General features: G+C 40.2%; 1 protein-coding gene across 2 annotated transcripts in view; it reads right to left on the bottom strand.

Annotated features, from left to right (window-relative positions):
* TSC1 (TSC complex subunit 1) overlaps positions 1 to 13,070 on the bottom strand; it is a 28,603-nt gene continuing 15,533 nt past the window's right edge. For both annotated transcript variants that reach the window (XM_082492725.1, XM_082492724.1), the window contains 14 exons: positions 12,669 to 12,778; positions 12,309 to 12,432; positions 11,812 to 11,927; positions 11,395 to 11,467; positions 9,946 to 10,044; positions 9,277 to 9,847; positions 8,470 to 8,513; positions 7,678 to 7,844; positions 6,588 to 6,770; positions 6,107 to 6,217; positions 5,417 to 5,539; positions 4,174 to 4,361; positions 3,900 to 4,061; positions 1 to 3,120 (listed from right to left, as the gene is read on the bottom strand). In XM_082492725.1, coding sequence (XP_082348851.1) covers positions 2,634 to 3,120; positions 3,900 to 4,061; positions 4,174 to 4,361; positions 5,417 to 5,539; positions 6,107 to 6,217; positions 6,588 to 6,770; positions 7,678 to 7,844; positions 8,470 to 8,513; positions 9,277 to 9,847; positions 9,946 to 10,044; positions 11,395 to 11,467; positions 11,812 to 11,927; positions 12,309 to 12,432; positions 12,669 to 12,778 — 2,558 coding nt within the window. In that variant the 3' untranslated portion in view covers positions 1 to 2,633. The remainder of the gene's footprint in view (positions 3,121 to 3,899; positions 4,062 to 4,173; positions 4,362 to 5,416; positions 5,540 to 6,106; positions 6,218 to 6,587; positions 6,771 to 7,677; positions 7,845 to 8,469; positions 8,514 to 9,276; positions 9,848 to 9,945; positions 10,045 to 11,394; positions 11,468 to 11,811; positions 11,928 to 12,308; positions 12,433 to 12,668; positions 12,779 to 13,070) is intronic.

A 13,070-nucleotide genomic window follows, 5' to 3' on the forward strand; every position in this document is an offset into this window, starting at 1 on the left:
GGGAATTTAACAAAGAGTAGTGCAAAACAATACATTTTATTTGTTCACAGTTAAACACAAGCAACTGCCTTGACATTTTAGAACATTCTAATAAGGACAGCAAAACCTCCTTTTGGTTTAAGTTCTCTTTTAGCTTACGATTGTACCATTTCCTCGTATTTCATATTTATGGCATTTAATGTGGATTGTTTAACATGCTTACAAAGAGCGAGGCAGAGGGAACAGATTAACTTGACAAAGACAGCAATTTTAGATTTAACTAAAAGCAGTCAGTTAAAAAAATCTGTTTCCACTTCACGGATGGGACCCCTTCAAACAAACTGCAAGTTAACTACATACAGCAGATCCATGATTTTTAGACTTACAAAAAAAATTGCAAAATTTGTTCCTCCATAATCTTTGTGGTCCATAAACAAACCTAAAGTGGTTTCCATTACTATCCCGGTGCTAAAATCCTTTTTAAAAGAAGAAAAAAAGCGCCACCTTATCAATGAGCTTGCATTACCGCCAGGGCATTTTTGTAACCGACAACAAAAAAACGCCTCTCCTCAGAACAAGTGAAGTCATCGTATAAGCAAGATACCTTTTGGGGCTCGGCAAAGCAGAAGGATGGGCTAATGAACTCCTCCAGCACAATGGCATCCAACAGCTGAGCCGTCCCCTCACGGGCAACATGCAAACCGTTCACTCCTGGGGCTGGGACCCGGTGGGGCAAGGGGCAGGAAACCTCCAAATCTTACCAAAACATACGCTACCACGTTTGCTACCACTAAGTCTTAGAAAGCCTATAGACATGTCGACAAAACCAGTCTGTCACTTACAACCAACTCTCTATTTTCTATTCCATGCAGATTCAAGCTTTGACAAAACCACTGAAGTTCACCTTCACTTTCAGAGTTAGGACTGACCAACCGAAAGGACACTGAGAATAATTTAGATAGGCAGAAATGTATTTAGACCCTAGGTGTTACGGAAGAAGCGGAAAGGGGAGGAAAGGTACTGTCAAGTGCAAGTTAGCATATTGCCAGCCACTTTGACAGAGTCTTGTTCCTACTCAGGTTAAGGACAGATTTGAACTACAAGTGCAAGTGTACTTGGACTTGATTTATATGTGAGACGATTCTTAAACAGCAGCTGCCACCCACAGAATGTTTAAGAACTGAAGCCACGTGTGATGCAGGGTAACTGTGAAGCCTGATATGTCCAAGTACGCCTGGACCGAGACATATCTAACATTTAAAACAAGCGCATTGCCTTCCTAACAGCAGGCTCTGTTCTGTCATGAAGGAGATTGAGTCTGACCACTGACAAGCCCTGATCCCACAATCCTCCTTCACAGAAGGCTCATCATTGACTTAAAACATGATTAACACAGAAAGGCTTCACGACAGCATTCTGATTCTCAGTTTGAGCAGACTTCCTCCTCAGCCTCGTCTTCTAAGGAAACGGGATGAGGGTGAAGGGGAGATACCTAGAGCCAAATTGACATTGCTGAGCTGAATAATGTGCTGCAGTCTGAGCAGAACAGCACTCAAAGGAAACCCCATTCTGTAAGTCAAGCCTGAAAATGTATTCTCAGGAAGAATGAAGCCAATTTCTTGGACTCAAAACACAGTGTTCTTGCTCAGACCGGGAACAAAGACCAGAATGATGAAGGAGGGTCAGGCAGCACAAGTACTTCCCCAATTAGAGAAAACAAATCTCTTCCGCAAATCTTCATAAGCTTGCAATTCTACATCCATGTTCTGCACGCTTTCCCTACTTTACTAAAGCTTCCTTTTCCCTCTTCTCCCACCCCAACTGCTTTCCCATACAAACCAGTCTGAGGTCAGTACCAGTCTGTCAGGCAAACACTTAAAATACCAAAAAGATCAGAAGCTAGTGTTTTAACAAGTCTTCAGCATATACGGTCTCTTCTGCATTACAAGCTCCAGTTCCTTATTAAGTGTCTGTTCAAATGCAACTTTCCAGGAAATGTTAAGGACAATATAAACAATGATCCTCAATTATGGTGAATTAATTGTTTTGCAGAGGTACACTGTTCTTTAAACATTTAGGCATTCAATCAGAGTCCAACTTAATGAAGACTGGGCTCTGAGGGATGTGGGAGAGTGGACAGGCAAAATAGAGACCTTTAGATGAATGCACTAGAAATTCTAGTGCTGCTTCTTTCAGGAAGAAAGCAACCAAAGTCACCCAGACAGGCAGCACAATTAACTGCTCTAAATTGGAAGCTTGCAAGGAAATACAAAGCATTCATAGTAGACTCACAAATGTTAATTTGGCCTCATATTGCACTCAAGTTCATAAACGCAGCCACTCAACTGGGGACAGGGAGAAAGGGAAAAAATACTCGCAAATGCTAACAGTTGTCCCTTCAAATTAGTATACGCTGCTAAGGACTGAATTTGATAAAGAAGCAGGAGTTAGGCTGGGCGTTTCAATTCCAGACTCAAAAATCCACTTTGCATTCGTTCAGCAGCCTTTTTCCATTTCTGGACATCAATCCTATTCCGCTGCATGAGCTAGCTGCTCAGACCAAAGAAACATAAAAGCTTTTAGTTAAACTTGCATTCACGCCTCCTGTTCTATGCCAAGAATATGAAAATAACACTGATTGACTATCTTCCTTTTTAACTGTGGTCATGATGAGTTTCATTATAGTCCATGATATGAAGCTGTCCAACACTGCTTTCCTGGATCTTAGGTGAGAGGCTAAGGTTATCGGGGCTTGGAGGGGCCTTTGTCTCCATGTTTGGATCTTTACATAGTTCAGTTTTTAGAGCATCAGAAAGCCGGTTGATGGTTACACCCTCCTCATCACACTGGCTCTCACTCTTGTTGCGAAATAATTCTCGTGCCTTCATTCCAAGGAAGCTCTTGGAGCTGGGGAGTGAACCTACAGTCAGTGGGACAGTAGTCGAGGGCTCCAGCAACACGGATGTCTCCCAGCGACTGCTGAATCTCTGATTCTGGGGTTTTTCTGGGGTGGAGAGCTCACTGCTGCTGCCACCCTTACTGCTACTACTACCTCGAGTGCTGGGAGGTTTGGTCTCTCCATTTCTACCAATTGTTTCTTCACTGTGTCCCATCACAGTATCTTCATTACCACAATCCAGCCTGTTTTGGAAAGAGAGAGGATGCAGCGTCAAGGAAAGTGCAGCACCTGTTTACAATGGGAGGGGAAATGCTGAGGAAAGCAGGTTACTTTGATTACGTTCCATAACTGCTACTGCAGATATACTTTAACAACTTTCCTTTCAACTGTTTTGTAGCAAAGCAGAAGAGACAGAGGATAACCAGAAAGGTAAGCCTCACACACTCAACATTGCAACATCCAGTGTTTTAAGTCCAAAGCTGACAATAATCCCAAAGCAGAATGGAACAGGATCCTGATCAGTTAAGGTAAAGGAAGGTATCTGTACAGCTTCCTTGGTTGTAGATCTTGTACCTAACCCAAGCACAGGTGATCACATAAGTCTGCTGGCAGTGCAAGACATTATCCTGATGCTGTAGCAGAATTTGGGGTAGGAAAAAAGGTATGAACTGAGGGAAAGTACAGCACTCCCTAGACACTTCAGGTAGACATATGTAAAACAACTACTTAACAACAGCGTAACAGTTCGTAGATTAAAGAGACTGGTCTATGAGGCAAACCAGAGGTTTCTCTCAAACTTCAAGTAGCAGTTCAGGTATCTGAAAAGCAGTTCATGAGCACTTCCAGTTTTGTCAATGACTCTCAATAACCTGGGCAGAGTCCTGAAATAGATTCAGTCTGTAAAAGGGGGAGTAACAGAAATATTTTGAGATGATGCATCCAAGTGCTAAGAATTCCACAAGGATATCAACTTCCAAGGAGCTGCTCATGAGTCTAGCATATTTTACATCATCACCCTTACCTTTCTTCTGCTGCTTCAGCTGCTTCTGCTCTTTCATCTTCAAGTTTTTTCAGTAGGCTGCTCTTCTCCAGCCGGCCAAACAGATCCAAGATCTCCAGCTCAAATGCCTGTGTGATTCTTTTCTGGGCCTTGTACCTACTTTCTACTGCTTGCAGCTGACCTCTGAAGAGAAAAAGAAATCAAGAACCGTCAGGTTCAGTATCTCCAGATTCTGCCACAACTATGACAGTGCATCTGTCAATGCATGGTTAAAATTTTACACAAGGAACTCTACCTTGCTTGGATTTTGACATCTTCCAGGTATTTCTTTTGCTCCAGGAAGAGGTGATCCTTTTTAGCGAGCTGAGATTCCAGTTCAGCTATCCGTTTCTGGGAAGCATCAAGCCTTTGGCTTTGCTGTTGAACACACAATTTTGCTTTCTCCAGTTCTTTCCGAAATGCAGCGTGCAACATTTCAACCTCCTCAAAGGAAAGAACACAATGTTAAAGTATAATTTGTGTGTTGCTTTTATTAATATTTAGCCATGTTTCTGGTGCTATAAATAGGCACATTTTTAAGCAGGATGGAATAAAAGTATTTCTAAAAACAGATATAGAAAACTGGATACTCTGAGGATGTACACTATTAAGTTACTGTGAAAATAACTATACATCACTGGAATGTATTAGCACATTAATGTTCCTTATGAAAAGTCCTTTTCAGCAAAGTAAACTTGGCAGTTCTGCACCAGATTAGTATAGACAAAGTCATTTTTAAAACCATTTTTGCAACATGACCTTCATTAAATACCAGTAAAACGTTTGGTTTTTTTTGTTTGTTTTTTTTTTTTGTTTATTATCCATCTTCTTTCATTACTTGCTCTCACGCAGAAACAGTTATATTGTTGTGCAATTTACTTGCTTCTAATTAGAAAAAGGTTTCTTTGAAGTCAGGAAGTAAAAACATATGAACCACAGAAGTTTTAGTAAAGTTAATACTAACTCTTAATAGGAAAATGACTGAGTGAGAAGGGGAAGACTGCTTTTTTTTTTTTTTTTAAAAACAGCACATCACAAAACCCAGTAAAAACCTGATTAAGATCCTTCTACAAACTCTAGCAATACTACCCTGCGTTATACACTTCCACGAATAAAAGAGCCCAATGTTACTTTACCAGAAATAGTCTGCTGCCAATTACATTAAGAGCATAGTAAAGTCTTGGTCTTTGGCATGAAAAAAATCGCAAAGAATTTACGTCAAGTAGTTAAAAATGACTTCAGGTCATTTTAACTGAACATCCCTAACATCCCATTCTTAGCTCTCAAGCACAGGGCACTGAAGAGATTCCATAACAACATGGTGCACAAAAATATCCAAACAGAAGATTAAATATGAAATCCAATCCCTGAAAATCAATTTCAAAACCAAGTATCTGTTAAGTGATGAAGCATTTCCTTCATTCTGAACACAAGGCTGAGAACAGCCCAATAACAACCTCAAGTGATGTCTTCCCAAAAGGCCTCCCCTGCAACCATACCTTCGTAGTGTCTGTGTGCTTGTGCTGCAGCTGCTCCAGGTACAACTCATTGACCTCTCCCAGAACCAGAAGTTGCCTGTTCAAGAACTCCATCTGCTGTTGCACTGATTCGCTGTTGGAAAGCTTTAAAGAGAAATTGAACAGAATCAAACATTGGAATGAATAGTTCAGCGGGACAGTCATAGTTGATAGGCACTGTGTTCACAGGGTATTTTTATAAAGGGAGACAAAGACAAGAATCCAATGCATCATAGGTAATGAGTGTTAAATAAATTAGCTTTCATTAAGCTGGTGACAGTCCATACAGAACTTTACCATATAGACATTGCTTCCCTTAACATAACCATGTTTCCACTTACCTGAGAATTCCATTCAATTTCCAATATAAACAAGATGTCTAAGATGCCAAGAGTTAGCAAAGCTTTTACACAAGTTCTGATTGCTCAATCTGCAAATTCCTACTGTGCAAAAAGCAGCCCAAATGAGAAGTTTCAGAAGCCTCAGAACTGAGTTTAAAGCTTCTTCACCAAAATAGGTTTCTCTGTTGTTTTTGTGCAATTTATATCAGATTCTATGGAACTAAGCACAGGCTTCTTTCAGAACAAGAAAGAAAAAGCACCTGATAAAAATTATCAGAAAAAAACAAACAGAAAGACACAAAGGGACCCTGGGAACAGTGACTTTTCTTACCTTTTGAGAAACTTGGCTAAGAAGCAATTCAGTGTGACACACCTTGTTGTTAGCTTTCTTTAATTCTAACCTCAGATCTGCAATCATGTTCCGGCAGTCTTCTAGCTTGGTCTGTTCAAATAAAAACAAACAAACCAACCAACCCTCAGTCAGGATTCCGAAACTTTAGTAAGGACTAGCAATGGCATATGGCTGGAGGTCTGTAACTACTGGCACTGTAAATCAAGTTATGCTAAGTACTTGTGAAAGTCCCCAAAACAGCTAAGAAACTGCATTTTCCTATTTCCAAACTGAAGATAGGACAAAACAGAACCATAAAAGGCATTTTCAATTATGCACTGTCTTATTCTGAATTAGGACAGTATCTATAATAGAGATACGTAACTTTCTCTCAGATATTTCATGCCATGTTATTAGGAAGGTTATTTTTAAAACCACAGTAAGTAGATAACATAATTTTGTTTGGTGCTGTGCTTCATACCTGCAATTCCTGGCTCTGGTTGTAGAATTCCTCCCGGTCGTGTTGCAGCTGTCTGATCTGGCTGTGAAGCTGAGCCACTATATTTTCATGTTCCTCCTGAAACTGGTGGTACCTTGCCTGTTCTTTCTGCAGACTCAATTTCAAGGCCTGGATTTCTTTTTCCTGTAGTTTCAGCTGATCTTTCTGTTAGAAACCCCATACGAAGCATCAGACAAAACATCTGCTTTATCAGTTAGAACATCAGTGCTAAGGCTCGCTAGCTAAGTAAAGCTATCAATTAATAGCATGCAGGCATAACACTTTTCCATAGAAAGAACACTCTATATAGAACGTGTTTTTAAAGCTTTTGGGGTTTGGTTCGGTTTATGGCTGAAAAAGAGATTAAAATGGTGATAGAGTGGGCAGGCTGAAAGCTCGAAGTCACATCCAAAGGCCCAATGAGCAATGGCAGAGTCTTCCACTGCATCTCATGCTTTTGACAGGGACTTGGGCTTCACAGCTGAAGCAACAGTTCATCTTCCAAAACTTATTTGGAGGTCTATTTTTGGCTCTTCTACTCAATTATCAAAAGGTGAAACTGTTGATGGAATTAGCTATAATATGGAGATACAGAAAGAAACATGCCTAAATCTGTAATGAGACACCCTTCAGTGCACTTATGACTTGAAATTTTATCATAGTAAATACCTCTGGAAAAGAACATCTGAGTTTTCAAAGTTTTTGCTATTACTCCTCAATGGAGGACTGAAAGGACACCACTTCTTAAAGTAACACAATAAGGTGTTTACCTAGGCATTAAGTAATCACTCCACTAACTGTGAAGCCTTTAACATTATTCAAATGTAAGTGCTGTCAGGGGTCAAGCATGCAGGCATTCACTGATTCAGTTGCCTACAGTCAAACAAACTACTGGTTTTAATAATCGCAGTGCACATAACTCATTCACAAGTCATTTCACAAATACTGACTTTAATAAAGTCAGAAACGAGGCTTCTTTTTTGAGTGGTACTGAAAGATACTGCCAAACCAATTAATACTTGTTGTAGCACCAGTGTTTTTAAATCAATGCTAGAGTTGTAACCCTGCTCACCATGGCAGCATTATGTTCCTCCAGTGCTGTTGCTTTGATCACTTTTCGCAATAGTCGACGGTTCCGAAGGGCATGTTGCTGTCTTTTGAAGCGTTCATACAATAACTGGTTGTGCAGCAAAAGCAATTGGTTACGCAGGGTGTGAATCTCATCTGAAGGGGGAGAACCTGGATTGGAGTAAGAAGACAGAAGAGGTTACTGAACTGTACTGTCCCTGTTCCACATACGGGAAATATTTTTTCAAATAAGCAAACTGGAGTTCTTTCATGACAACTTAAAGATCTCTCTGCTCCATTGGCTCTCCAACACAAACTTGAAATTTTAAACATTTTTCCACAGCAACATGTACAGGCTTCAAACGGATCACTCCTTGTAGAAAGAAAAAAAGCCAAACTCACTGTCACCACAGAAGCCTAAGAGCACAAAACTATGACAAACACGTGAAGCAGCAAGGAAAACAATCATCAGTTTTAGATTCAAGTAGTATTTCAAGTGTGGAAGGCTCTGTTAGATGATCAGCATCACTCTGCAAGCTAGCAGATCTTAAATGGTCAAAAGTAGAAACGTCTAGAACTGTGGGAAAGGTAGTTTTCATTTTTCAAAGATGAAAAAAAGCAGCTCATCTCACTGGAACATGGATGTCTATCTGCTAAGCAGATAAACCATGACTTAATGGAGGGCATAATCTTTTTTTTTGTTAAATAACGCAGCAGAAAAAGTATGCAGGTCTTTGTTTAAGCAAGTCTAATAGTAGAGGAACAGATTGCCAAAACACGTAAGAAACCTTCTCACCTCCAAAGTGAGTCCAGTCAGCAGATTTGCTTGGCAGAGACAATCTGGAAAATTAAAATGCAGCATTAAATAGCAAGTTTAAATATGCAAACACTCTGCAAGTCACTTTAAAATGGAATGCCCACCTCAAAAGAGCTTACAGCCCAATAGAAGTACAATTATGATCAGTAGGTATGAGAAGAATAAGGAGGAACCATGCAAGCAGCAGGCTGCAAAGGCAGATGATGGAAGGCATAATTTCTTGGAAGTTAGAGAAAAACTCTCTCAAGCATAGAAAACGGCACAAGGACAAAGCAGAATACAGGGTAATAAGATAAAGAAGGAATACAGCAGACACACCTAAACCTTAACTCTCGTTCTCTGGTTCTTAGCTTCATGTATATTAGAAAGAAGAAAGTGTCAATCTCCCCTTGGCATCTACACTTGCTTTTGACTACCTAGTGTGGGACTTAAACCTGATAAAGCAAACAAATCTCACTAACAGTGGTACCAAAACCACACTTGTAGCACAGCCAACAGCCCTGCTGCTTCATCCCAAGCTCTGTCAGTGAAGGAGTAAGAGTCCTAGTAAAAGTCACAGCCCCTTTTTTTTATATCAAAGCAAACACATTACCACTGCAACCTCCAGCCAGAAAAAAAACAACCCTCCAGCCAGAACCCCTAGCTCAGTAACAGTAACGTTTCACAGAACATGGTCTCACTGTAGATTTCCAGACACAGCTGCTTTTCAGGCACAGCTATTAAAAAAAAGCCAGCACAAAAAGGAATAACAAGTAAGTACACAAAGTAAGATCTTCAGTCACCCACTTGTTCAGCTCCTTAGTGTGTGCATCTGCTCCTTGCTGTATCAATCTGTCCAATACTTCCACGGGAGAAGTAGAGGACATGCAGTCATCATCCTGGGTTCCCTTGGCTTTCTTTAGCAGCTCCTCAGTCTTCTTGCCAACAAAGAGGTAGGCAGTCTTTGGTAATGCAACCTCAAAAAGGTGCTCATATAGGGGAGGCTGCCCGCTCCCAAACACCACTCTTCTTTGTGCTGGTACTTTGCAAGGGCTGGGAGTGAGAATACCCATCTCCCCAGAGGTTCCTTCCCTGTTACCAGCAGGGCTTTCACCAGAGCCTCCACAGGGCTTGTCTATGGGAGTAAATGTTTGTTTAGGTGTTTCCCGTGCGCTCTCAGGCCCAGGCTTGTCCAGAGAAGATGTTAAAGGCTCAGAGGTCTGACCGTGTCCCTGAACACTAGAGACTACTGAATGGGTCTTCTTTTGAGAGCCTGACAGACTTTCATTTGTGCGGTAAAACGGAGAGTCAAATCCTCCTCTAGGCACCATGTGTTCAGCATCGGTTGTAATCTCGGAGATCTCTTTAGATATTGCATCTGAGAGGATGGGAGGGGGAAGCATAATTACGTATCTTGTATTTCGACATTACAAACATTTTTCCAGCTAAGATATATGTAAGGATGACAGAAATTACCTTCCTCTCTGTCCTTTTCAGCACTATCTTCAAAAGACAAACCACCTAAAAACTCTGGAAGATCACTTAGGGTTACTGAACTTTTACTACCAGGTGTATCTGAAGAAAAGAAAGAAAGAAAAAGTTAGTTGTACAGATGCTGTTTTCTCCAGCCTTATCACAGCACAAAACAGAAGTCTCTTACTGCTGTAAGGTCCTTAGAATAAGCCTGTCCTTCTTTCAGGTGCTTTCTCAAAGGAGGAAGCTGACTCCTGTTCCATTCCATGTGGAAACCAGCGCAGAAATCAGTCACTGGTCTGTCCTGATCCCAAACTGTATTTCTGTAAACTTAATATTTGCTACTGCACAAGTGTAGGCAACTGCCTCTATAAATAAGGTTGTGCTGTTTGCAATTTAACCCATTAAATTAATAAATAAAAAGAGGCTTAAGTGTAGAGTGAGTACTATGCTTCCACATTAGCATTAAACTCCCCTTTACCTTCTGACCTGGCTACACAAGGGCACCAACTGATGTAATGCAAACTTGACAATATGTGACTACTGATCAAAACTCTGAGACAGCGGCCAGGCAGATACACACTAAAACATGCAGGACAGAAACCTCATGCTTGCAGCTCAGTCACCTATTAGAAACCCAGTGAAAAACCTAGCCTATTCTTAACTTGTTATTCAGAAAGTTCGGATTCCGGTGTTGCTATACAACTTCGCCAAGGAAAAACAGCTTTAAATTTCACTATCATCTCCTCTTTGAGGATGGTAAAAATTCACAGTGCAGAAGTCTCAATACAGTGCCAAAAGCCCTTTCTACAGCTGTCACAGATGTAGATGACAAAGAATGGAAAATGGAATCTAGATTTACCTATTAGAAGCTGAGTTCCTCAACCATCCACTGTTGATTTCAATATTCCACAGGACTTTAAAAAAAGGTTCAAATACAGCAATATAATTGTAGATAAAAATCAAAGTTTTTCCAAGAGCCTTTAAAAGGAAGCATCATATCTATCCTTATGTGCAGCCTTACAGTTTGATCCAGACATGTAACATAAAACGTGCTCACATAAGAGTTCACATACAACTTGCTGCTTCTAATAAAAAAATTCACCCTCAAAGAATTAGCTTTTTTAAAAAAAAAAAAAAAAAAAAAATCCTTTTTCAGCCCTCAGTGCAGATCTGTATATTTAAACATGCATAAGTATGCATGAGGGCCAGTAAAAAAATTCTGCAAGCTATTTCTGAAGGTGAATATTTAAAACAAAATCGAAAGCATCACAAGAAGTTTTTAAGTTGAATCACAGGTTAAAGCAGGATCCTGGAACTACGAAGAACTCAGGAAAAAAAAAAAGAAAGAAAAACCTGTGGAAAAGTGTTTGGCAATTGGAACATCTGTCAATAAAACCAGGATTTGTTTACAATAGGTTATTGTATTGGGGAGAGGAAAATGGAGTTTACCCAATGATTTATCGCTGTTTATGACATTTTGCTGTCGGTAGAGTAAAGGCCTCCCAGGATCTTGTTTGTCCTCCTGAAAAGAAAAAAAGAACAACCAACCAACAACCCAAAATAGATTCTTCAAATCAAACATCTGTTGGAAACAAACTTCTTAGACAGTTTCATAGAAAGGAAATTCCTCCAAATAGATGGCTTAAATAGCAAACCAGTATAAGAAGTCTTGAAAGTGTGCAACTGTAAGTGGCAACAGTTGCCTAAACTTAGAAGAAAACAAGTTTTTGCAATGAAATGCAACAATTTTTGTAAATCAGTTACTCTGATTTTTCTTTCTCAGTTATGGTCACTGCATGTCAATGAAAAAAAAAAAAACCAACCAAAAAACCACCAGATTTGTTTGGCAGAAGAATTTTGTTATACCTTTTTAGGAGGTGTGGCAGCAGCTGAAGGGAGTGAAACATGCACAAAGTCATCTGAAGTGCAGGGTGGGGGAGGAGATGTGGCTGGTGTTCCCAAAGGTGTTCCTTTCCCCCCTGCTGAAAAGGAGGAGCAAAAGTTTTCTCAGCAAGCTTTGCGCTTCCTCATTTCAGCTGAATATTGTATGTGAAGAATTACACGTTTAAACACTACCTCAACCACTTATTTCTTAAATCTCTTTCAACTATTTACCAAGATAAAAGTGCACAGTTTATAAAAGGCCTGTTACAGTGAATTAAGTGCCAAAGTCTGAAACTTGTTTCCTATCTCACCATGTGCACTAGTACTGCTCTGGATGACCAGGTACTCAGTTCACAGAAATAATGGCTTAAGCCTAGCAAATGGCATGGTGTGGCATTCCCACTTAAGAAGTAAAATTTACAGCCAGAATTTCTATTATAATAAACCATGAGGGTCTAGTTCCCAAATGCAGCACCTACCAGATGCACCAAAAACTTTGCTATAAGGTTGTGATGCAGACTGGGACGACTCCGATTGGACAATTCCAGGGGAGGTTGGTGGAGTGGTCATACCACAAACTACAGAAGGACTCCAGATGGTAACCTACGTAAAAGCAACACACAATAAATACAAATCAGCAAAGCTCAGAAAAGGAGTATGCGAAGCTTCTGTATCCAGGTTCTGACACAGGCAATCAGATGGATACCAAGTCGGAAACGTACACTAAGCTCTGAAGAACTCACAGTACTGCTCAGAAACACGAATTTTCTACAGTGTCATGAGAAATTATGAACAAAATGCAAAGAATTAAAAGCATGCTGCACTGTCTTCTGCTTTACCTGCTGCGGCTCAGTTGACAGCCGTATTGACTGTGGGCTCAGAATCTGAGGTAGCTGCCCTGGCATTTGTGATAGTGTTAGCCGAGGAGTGGAATATGGGGTAGATGTCCCTGAAAGTTAAAATAAATAAATAAATTATAATGTAAAAGTATCCTACACATCAAATACAAATCAATGATGTTTTTGGCTAGTATTTAAAGGTTTTTAAACACAGCATTTCAAATCCATTCAAGATACACATTCGTAGCTAGCAAACAAGAGACTTTCTCCAGACCAACTTAATATCTATTGAACATACTACATACTACAGCTTTTTTTGTTGTTGTTGTTTCATTGCTTTGGGGTGGGGGGGACATGGAAGACACAGTGGAAAGGCAACTTTGCCAACATTCCATATGCCTG

The sequence above is a fragment of the Vanellus vanellus genome, assembly GCF_965231255.1.
Source record: "Vanellus vanellus genome assembly, chromosome: 18".
NCBI lineage: Eukaryota > Metazoa > Chordata > Aves > Charadriiformes > Charadriidae > Vanellus > Vanellus vanellus.